The sequence below is a fragment of the Aegilops tauschii genome, chromosome 7 (assembly GCF_002575655.3).
Source record: "Aegilops tauschii subsp. strangulata cultivar AL8/78 chromosome 7, Aet v6.0, whole genome shotgun sequence".
Classification (NCBI taxonomy): Eukaryota; Viridiplantae; Streptophyta; class Magnoliopsida; order Poales; family Poaceae; genus Aegilops; species Aegilops tauschii.
Genome location: NC_053041.3, coordinates 23,495,881 through 23,504,261, shown reverse-complemented (window position 1 = coordinate 23,504,261; position 8,381 = coordinate 23,495,881). Strand labels below are relative to the sequence as shown.

Below are 8,381 nucleotides of genomic sequence, written 5' to 3'. Positions count from 1 at the left end.
AGTATCCCGACTTCTATCACTCCAGGATTTGCGGATCATAACACGTAATAGGTGACTATAACTTGCAAGATTGGATCTAGAACATAGATATAATGGTGATAACATAAACGGTTCAGATCTGAAATCATGGCACCCGGGCCCAAAGTGACAAGCATTAAGCATGGAAAAGTCATAGCAACATCAATCTCAGAATATAATGGATACTAGGGATCAAGCCCTAATAAAACTAACTCGATTACATGATGAATCTCATCCAACTCCTCACCGACCAGCGAGCCTACAAAGGAATTACTCACTCCCGGTGGGGAGCATCATGGAACTGGCGATGGAGAAGGGTTGGTGATGACGAAGATCCCCCTCTCCGGAGCCCCAAACGAACTCTAGATCTGGCCTCCCAATGAAGAACATGAGGTGGCGGCGGCTCCGCCTCGCGAAACATGATAATTCTTTCTCCCTCATTTTTTCTGGAAAAATAGGTATTTATGGAGTTGGATTAAGGGTCTGCGGGGCCACCAAGTGGGCACAACCCACCTGGATGCGCTAGGAGGGGGGGGGGCACCCTGGTGGGTTGTGCTCACCCAGGGGCCCCCTCCGGTGGTTCTTGGCTCCAGTAATTCTCTTTTATTGTACACAAATCCTCGCAAGTTTCGTTCCAATCCAAGAACTTTTATTTCTACACAAAAACAACATCATGGTAGTTCTGTTGAAAACATCGTCAGTTCGGGTTAGTTTCATTCAAATCATGCAAATTAGAGTCCAAAACAAGAGGAAAAGTGTTAGGAAAAGAAGATACGATGGAGACGTATCACATGCATTTATTCATCACCTCCAAGTCCAAAATGCCCAGGCCAACACAACTTTTGGGAAAACAAATTGCAAGTGGTATGTTTTCTTATCCCTAGTTTCTTGCCAAACCATCGTGGATTTGCTAGCATTCATATTTTTTATCACCCCTTTAGGAGCCTTTAGAAAGGAGAGCGTGGACAGGGGGATACTACTAAGGCAGGAATTAACCAAGGTCACCCTATCACCAATGGATTGCAGGTTTCCAATCTAGCCAGCCATTCTCTTCTCAATTTTTTCTTCAGTTGGAGCAAAGTCTTTTACCATCAACAGGGAGTCCAAGGTAAACTAAATGTAGACTCCGCTCTTTACAAGAAAAGATCTCCTTTTATTTCTGAATCTTATCTCCAGCACCCCCTAGGAAAAAAATATCACTCTTGTGGAAATTTATTTTTAACCCAGAGAGCTGTTCAAAGATACATAACAAAAATTTCAAATTCTTGGCTTTCTCCACCAAGAAATAGTGGCATCCACATATTGCAAAATAGCCAAACCCTCATTAACCAGATGTGGCATGAGTCCATCTATCGGTACTTGCTCCTGGGCCTTCTTGACCAAAATGGCCACGCGATCTACAATGATGTTGAACAGAAGTGGAGACAGGGTTCCCCTCTCTCACCCCTTTGAGAGTAGGGAATTATGGCCTAATGTGATCATTGACTTTCACTGCCACTCTTCCTCCTCCCACAAGCTTCATCACCCAGTCACATCACACATCTCCAAAGCCTTTAGCCTGGACCATTTGGTATAGAAAGGGTCATTTAACCTTATCATAGGCTTCTCAAAATCTATTTTAAGAAGCAGGTCAGCCCTCTTGTTCACCTGCATATCATGCACAGTCTCATGTAAGAGCACAACACCCTTCATAATAAATCTCTCTTTGGTGGAATCAGTCTGGGTCAGAGAAATATATCTATCAATAATATTCCTCAGCCTGATTGATAGAAGTTTTGTCAGTATTTTATAACTGACATTTAACAAGCATTATATGTCTAAATTTCCTAATCACATCAAAATCCTGAACTTTAGGGATAAGAACAATTATCACATGGAAAGCATCAAACATTTCCTCGAGATCAACCTTAACAACTTCCCAAAACTTGTTGATTTTTTTAGGGATTCTAAACTTTTTGATAAAACTTAGCAGGTAACCCATCAGGGCCTGCTGCTCAGTTATGTTTTTAGGGCAGCTTACATATGTTTCAAACCAAAGATCATATCCTCGAAATCAATAATTGAGGAGTACTCCTTCCAAATATCACTCTCACCTCCTCAGCTTGTGACAAGTGGCGCGCTGCATGTGCGCAACTTGTCGCAACCTGAGAGCTTTTCCTTTTTTCGTAGGTTCGTTTATTCAAAATGTTTTATCTCTTAAACCATGCATCCAAATCTCGAACTGTTTTCATCGTTGGATTCCTCGTGTCGAGATCTTCAAAATTAGAACCCATGTTGATAGTTTTTGACGAACATTTTTTTCACGAAATAAATCGGATGAAAAAATCGAACAGGGTGCATGTTTTTCCCCTTTCTGGAAGCCGTTTCCGAGAGGCACGACCGTGTCTCTAGCGAAAGCGAATCCATGCCTCTCGCGGAAGCAAAGCTGTGCCTCTCGCAGAAGCAAAACCGTACCTCTCATAAAAAAAAGAAAACATGTTTTTTTGTATTTTCGAGAGGCACAGTTGTGCCTCTCGCGGAAGCAAACCCGTGCCTCTTGTGGAAGAAAAAAAAGAGAATTTTTCTGTTATCGAGAGGCACGGCCACGTCTCTCGCGGAAGCAAAAAAAAAGGAGAAAAACGCTTTTTTTGTTTTCGAGAGGCACAGCCGTGCCTCTCGCGAAAACAAAGCCGTGCCTCTCACAGAAGTAACAAAAAAGAGAAAACACATTGTTTACGCAAAAAATTGATTTGTTTTGTCGAAAAGCTAAGAAAAGCTGTGGAAAACCGGAAAGTAAAAAAATACAAAGCCGTAAACACATAGGGAAAATTTTAAGAAGATTCTGAGGAAGCGCCTAGAACATGACACATGGCAGTGGCTGAGAGCGTGCTACTTGGGGCATTCTCAGCCCACCCCATGTGATCGTTGAGGGTGCTGGAGCACTCCTCAATTTGCTTTTTTTTAAGGATTGTCTACACTTTATTGATCAATATGCATGTTTATGGGAATACAAGCTGAGTCATGAGGATGAATAAGTCACAAATATGGAGCGCTCCTCAATTAGTTGCCCTCGTTAATTTCGTCAGGCCGTTTTTTTGAAAAAAGACGGGCCGGTCATTTATACGTCGGCCCAACTGAGCGCAAACTCTTTCCTCACACCTTCCCGGCCCGGCCCGGACAGCCCGGTCAGCAGCAGCAGCTGGCCTCCCCCTCCCCTCACCTTCCTTGGTGGCGAAGTGTCTCCCAACTCCGCACGGTCGGCTCGCACCAACTGCCCCCCACCCGATCCCTCCCCTCCCTCCTCCGCGGTGCCTCGCCGTCCGACGAGATCTCGCCCGCCGCCTCCGAACCCCGCCGCTCCCCGCCGGCCATGGCGACGCGGAACCGGACGCCGCTCTTCCGCAAGTACCGCGACGCGCTGCGCCACGTCCGCGCGCCGGCCGGGGCGCCCTCCGCCTCCTCCTCCTCCTCCTCCCCCGGCGGCGGGCCGGCGGTGGTCGAGATGGCCTCGCTGCTGCGGCCCGACCGCAACTACGCCCCCCTCAGCACCGACGACCCCTCCGCCTCCTCCAGGTCACCCGCCCCCCCTCCCCTCCCCCTCGCATCTCGTCCCGCCTCACCCCACTAGAGACCAGATCAGTTAAGGTAGTGAGCGTAGCTAGCTAATCGCGACGCGGGGTTGTCAAATTGCGGCACGGGCAGCGGGAGATCGCTGGAAATGCTGGATTGCACACCACCAGACTTGTCAATCAGCTAGTCTCCTCGTCCATGGCACCCTTGTAGTAGTACATTAGCTAGTTATTTCGAGCATGTGCATCGGCTAATTGACCTCCATCAGTTAGTCTGATCTAAGCTACCCTCGTGTGTTAGCTAATTCGAGCCAAGGTGCATGGCCGCGTGCACCGGTACTGGGAAATGGCAATTGGTATCTTGATTGGAGCCCTACGGTAGAAAGCGGCCTGACACAGACAGCAGGGTGGAATAGCATTGTCTTGAAAAGCTTAAGCTCCTGCTAAGGAAGTCCGGGCGGGATCTTTCGGCCTCATTTTCTTAATCGCTTGAGAGGAGAAGTTGAGATCTACTAGGTTCAGTGCTTCCTCGATCTTTAGTAGCTATGCAGTAGAGCTTGTCATATGAAAAGCACTTCCTTGGACTTCTGACTAGTGATCAGATCAATTGTACGGTACTGACACGCGATCACTGTTGTGCAGTAGAGGCGCGGCGACGGTTGGGCTGCCCCCGGCCTGGGTGGATGTCTCCGAAGAGATATCTGCGAACATGCAGCGGGCAAAGACGAAGATGGCTGAGCTGGCTAAGGCGCACGCCAAGGCCTTGATGCCGTCCTTCGGCGATGGCAGAGATGATCAGCGAGCAATTGAGATTCTCACGCATGAGATAACTGACCTGCTGAAGAGGTCAGAAAAGAAGCTGCAGAAGCTGTCCATGAAAGACTCCTCAGAAGATTCGAATGTCAGAAAGAATGTCCAGGTGATGACTCACCCCTGATGTTTTATTTATTAACAGCCACAAAAGCGGCAACTGCTATGAATGTTTGTGCTGATGGACCAAATGCCTTTCACTGTTATCTGCAGCGTTCCCTTGCTACAGACCTGCAAACTCTTTCGATGGAGTTCAGGAAAAAGCAGTCAACTTATTTGAAGCAGCTTCGCCAACAGAAAGAGGTTTGCCACTCTGTCTTAAGATGTTTCAGAAATTCAGACGCTTGTGCTACTTATCTCACTCTAATAAAGAATCTTGGTTAATGAAATGCGATTTCAGGGGCAAGATGGTGTTGATTTAGAAATGAATATGAATGGGTCTAAGTCGACGTTTGAACTTGAAGATGATGAATTTGAGGATGTGGTACGCTTTTTCATTGTCTTTACTTACCATAGACTCTCTTTTTCATGAAGTTGTTTGCTTCTGAGCACTGGCAGCTTTATTATAGGCTTATTTATAGCAGCCTACGTCAGCTGTATGAATTTGACATTGTTTTCTGTGTGCTGCTCACTCGCTCTCTGTTGTGTAACTGTAAGTTTTATTGGAACAAACTCAAGGTTTTTACTGGAATGCTTCACTTCAGATCCATAAGTAATAAAGTAAAACTGAAAATTGAGAACACAGAAGGCAAAAACAACAATCACACAATTATGTAAAGTGAAGGCTGCGTTGGTTTTAAATTAAGATATCAATGATGTAATTCTTGGATCTTTTATTTTCAGGGTTTCACTGAGGTTCAGATGTCAAAACTTAAGAAAAGCGAAGCGTTCACTAGAGAAAGGGAGAGAGAAATCGAACAGGTGAGTTTTATTTGTTCAGTATGGATATGATTTATGTAAAGGAAAAATAGGTTACTGATGCCTTGAAATTCACTTTCATTATCTGCTTGTTGTTTGAAGGTTGCCCAATCAGTCAATGAGCTTGCACAGATCATGAAGGATCTTTCAGTTCTTGTGATTGATCAGGTATGAAAATCCTAACTTAATTGGGTCATTGATGGTAAGTTATGATAACTAGTGCAGATTTCAGACTATTCATTTCTTCATTTGAACAGGGAACAATTGTTGATCGGATAGACTACAATGTACAGAATGTTGCGGCCTCAGTCGAAGAGGGCTATAAACAGTTGCAAAAGGTTTCATCCTCACCCCCATTTGCCGCTTCTCTGATAATAGTTATTTCGTTTCATTGGGCTGGAAAAACCATAATGTTGCCACACTCTAAACAACATTTTTTTATCAGTGGGGAGAAGAAGTTAGACCTTTGACCAGTAAATCTAATCAGTCTATAAAAAGGACTGGTACTTTAGTCATTTTAAAATATATGGAAAGTTAGCCACGTGTTTAAAGTTGCATCCCCCAGACCATAAGAATGTGAAGGCATCCAGTAAAAAGTAAAAACGATCAAGTTTTTGGGCCAGAGACTAGATTTTAAACTAATCCCAAAATTTACCTCAAGTACTTGCTTTTACTCTCTCTCTCTCTCTCTCTCTGCGCATTCATATTTAACTGCCTGCCGACATAATTTAAAGAAACCCACATCAGTCCCTGGTGTTTTCACCTGCAGCACCTTTATATATCCACGAGCTTCTGCAAAGGAAGAAAAATAGGAGCTAGCGTCAGTCCCTGAAGGTCGCAGTCTAATATGTTGGTCTGATCTCTGTTATGCAGGCTGAGAGGACGCAGAAGAAAGGGGGCATGGTGATGTGTGCCACTGTCCTGGTCATTCTTATCTTCATCCTGATAATCCTCCTGGTTTTGAAGAAGATCCTTTTCTGACTTAGCCCCCTCTTCTTACGGTCGTCGACGAACGCCTTCCAAGTGAACGCCATTCACATATACTCTTATGTGGGTAGCGACTGTGCAGTGCCGTCACATTGGAATTCAGGAAAGCCGCTGCCCATTTGCACCATATGCAATACGATTTAGCGATCCCAAAAGATGGTTCATCCGCCTGTGTTAATAGTGGCTGGGCCAGCAGCTCCCTTGAGTCTTCCACATTTTTTGCAGCACTGCTGAGTGTAGAGATGTCGTATTCATACGGGTACCAAATTTTTTTTCAAGTGAAGGGTTCTGTTGATACAGTTCACACCTGCCTGCTTGTCTTGGAGCAACCAGGTCTGGTTTTGTATGATCTGTATAAAGTTGTACCATCATCCAGTTATTAGAAATTGAAAAGTAGCTTCACTCTCTGTGCCATCATTATTCTGTCTAGGTATTGAAGCCGCATTTCAGTGTACCAGAAAATAGCTCCCATTCCTGTATCAACTTTATTTTTTCCATCTTATTGCTTTCTAAGGTCTTGTCTGACTAACTGTGTTCCCCTTCAATATGGGAAGGGTTGCGAGTCCTCAGTCGATTCTCCTGTAGGGTGGTTCAGTGGAAATGCAATGTGGATTCTTCCTCCTTCTTTTTCAGGTGTCGGCACGCCGATGCTGTCAGTTCACCACTCAAGCTCCTCCGACGATCTCGGTGCCGATTTGTCGCCGCAATCAGCCTGGAGCCGGAAGGGGGTTTGTCTGCCCGTCTTCGGCCGGAGCTGGGAGGTGGGAGCCAAGAAGCCCAAAGCCATGGATGATGGATCTGAGCGGACCACCATTTACTACTCCCCCAGCCCCTTCCATAAATCAGGTTTGCAGGCTTTGGTGTCTTCTTGTTGCCCTCACCTCACCTCACCTCATTGCTGCTGCCTCAGTTTGACCGGCTGGTCCCAAAACCGCGCAGCATTTGTACTGCTAGTGGTGATGTAGGGTGTGTATCATATCATATGCGCTGCGCCCCACATGTAAAACTCAATCCAGCCTTGTGTGTGTGTGTGTGTGTGTGTGTGTGTGTGTGTGTGTGTCCTTTTGTCCCCATTAATGGCGCTGTGGTCTCCTCAGCCGCTGTTGCAAGCCGGGCAGGGGCCATCAGCTATGTGTGCATGCATGTTTCTCCTGCTAGGCGCCTGTCTAGGCTAGGCTAAATTTTCTTTTCTTTCTCCTGCCTCGCTTGCGTGGTACTATGCCGCTGGTAGGGGCATGCCCTACGGCCCATCGAATGTGATAGGAGAGGCCAGACCAGGAGGGTGAGCTATGCTTTGTGGTACTACTATTATTTTTCCTAGATGGCCCTTTCCTAAACTTAATCGGTTCATTGGCCCCTCCAAGAACTTGCTTGGAAATCTGGCCCCTGATATAGACACCAAACCGTCTGGCGTGTCTAATCCACGTGCCGGTGCCAAATCGTCTGGCGTCACCATGTGCATTAGAAACGCCAAACGGATGGGCGTCTACACGGGGCCAGATTTCGAAATAAGTTTTTTGGAGGGGGGGACCAGTGAAGCAATTAAGTCTGGGAAAGGGCCATTTAGGAGAAGTAATACCTAGGGTTTGGTTTGCTCCAGCAAGAGTATGCAGGTAGTTCTAACACTCAAACATTCAAATGTGATACTGGTTAGGATGGTCATGGTAGCAGCAGTAATAGCAACCGTACAAGGACTCAGAACCTTGAATGCCTCTGCATCCCCTGTCCCTTGCCCTCTCCAGCTCTCATGTCCATCTTCTTCTCCCCTACCCAGGGGATGGGGTAGACTAGCACAGCAGCAATTTTTTACTTATGCTTCAAGTCTGCATGAGAGATCTTTGTAGCTGCTCTAGGCGTCTACTAGACCTGTGTCCGTGTGTGTGTGGTGGTGACGCAGGCTGGAAGCAAATGCAAGGGCGGGGTAGTACGGGCCAGGTGAGGTCAAGGCGAGGGAGGGGTCTGGGCCTGGGTCTCTTGTGCAGATTGGTTGCGCTGTGCAAGTATCCGTTTCTGTATGGTACTGTGCGTGATACAATGATGTAGCCTCTGTACTTGCGTATTGTACACACAGATTATATTTGGCCCTGCTCGACGCTTTCA

At 46.3% G+C, this 8,381-nt stretch overlaps 1 protein-coding gene across 1 annotated transcript; it reads left to right on the top strand.

The window, feature by feature from the left end:
* The first annotated feature begins 3,230 nt into the window (after nucleotides 1–3,230).
* LOC109743937 (syntaxin-43) lies at nucleotides 3,231–6,683 on the top strand. The gene is made up of 8 exons (XM_020303033.4): nucleotides 3,231–3,570; nucleotides 4,209–4,485; nucleotides 4,590–4,679; nucleotides 4,777–4,860; nucleotides 5,220–5,297; nucleotides 5,397–5,462; nucleotides 5,552–5,632; nucleotides 6,168–6,683. Exons 1-8 carry the CDS (start codon nucleotides 3,368–3,370, stop codon nucleotides 6,273–6,275), a joined length of 987 nt encoding a protein of 328 aa, XP_020158622.1. The 5' UTR covers nucleotides 3,231–3,367; the 3' UTR covers nucleotides 6,276–6,683.
* The last annotated feature ends 1,698 nt before the right edge of the window (nucleotides 6,684–8,381 follow it).

Coding starts and splice junctions, on each gene's coding strand:
- LOC109743937 (XM_020303033.4), top strand. CDS start 3,368: ATGGCGACGCGGAACCGGACGCCGCTCTTCCGCAAGTACCGCGACGCG. Junction 4,486..4,589: donor ATGTCAGAAAGAATGTCCAG/GTGATGACTCAC, acceptor TGTTATCTGCAG/CGTTCCCTTGCTACAGACCT. Junction 5,463..5,551: donor CAGTTCTTGTGATTGATCAG/GTATGAAAATCC, acceptor TCATTTGAACAG/GGAACAATTGTTGATCGGAT.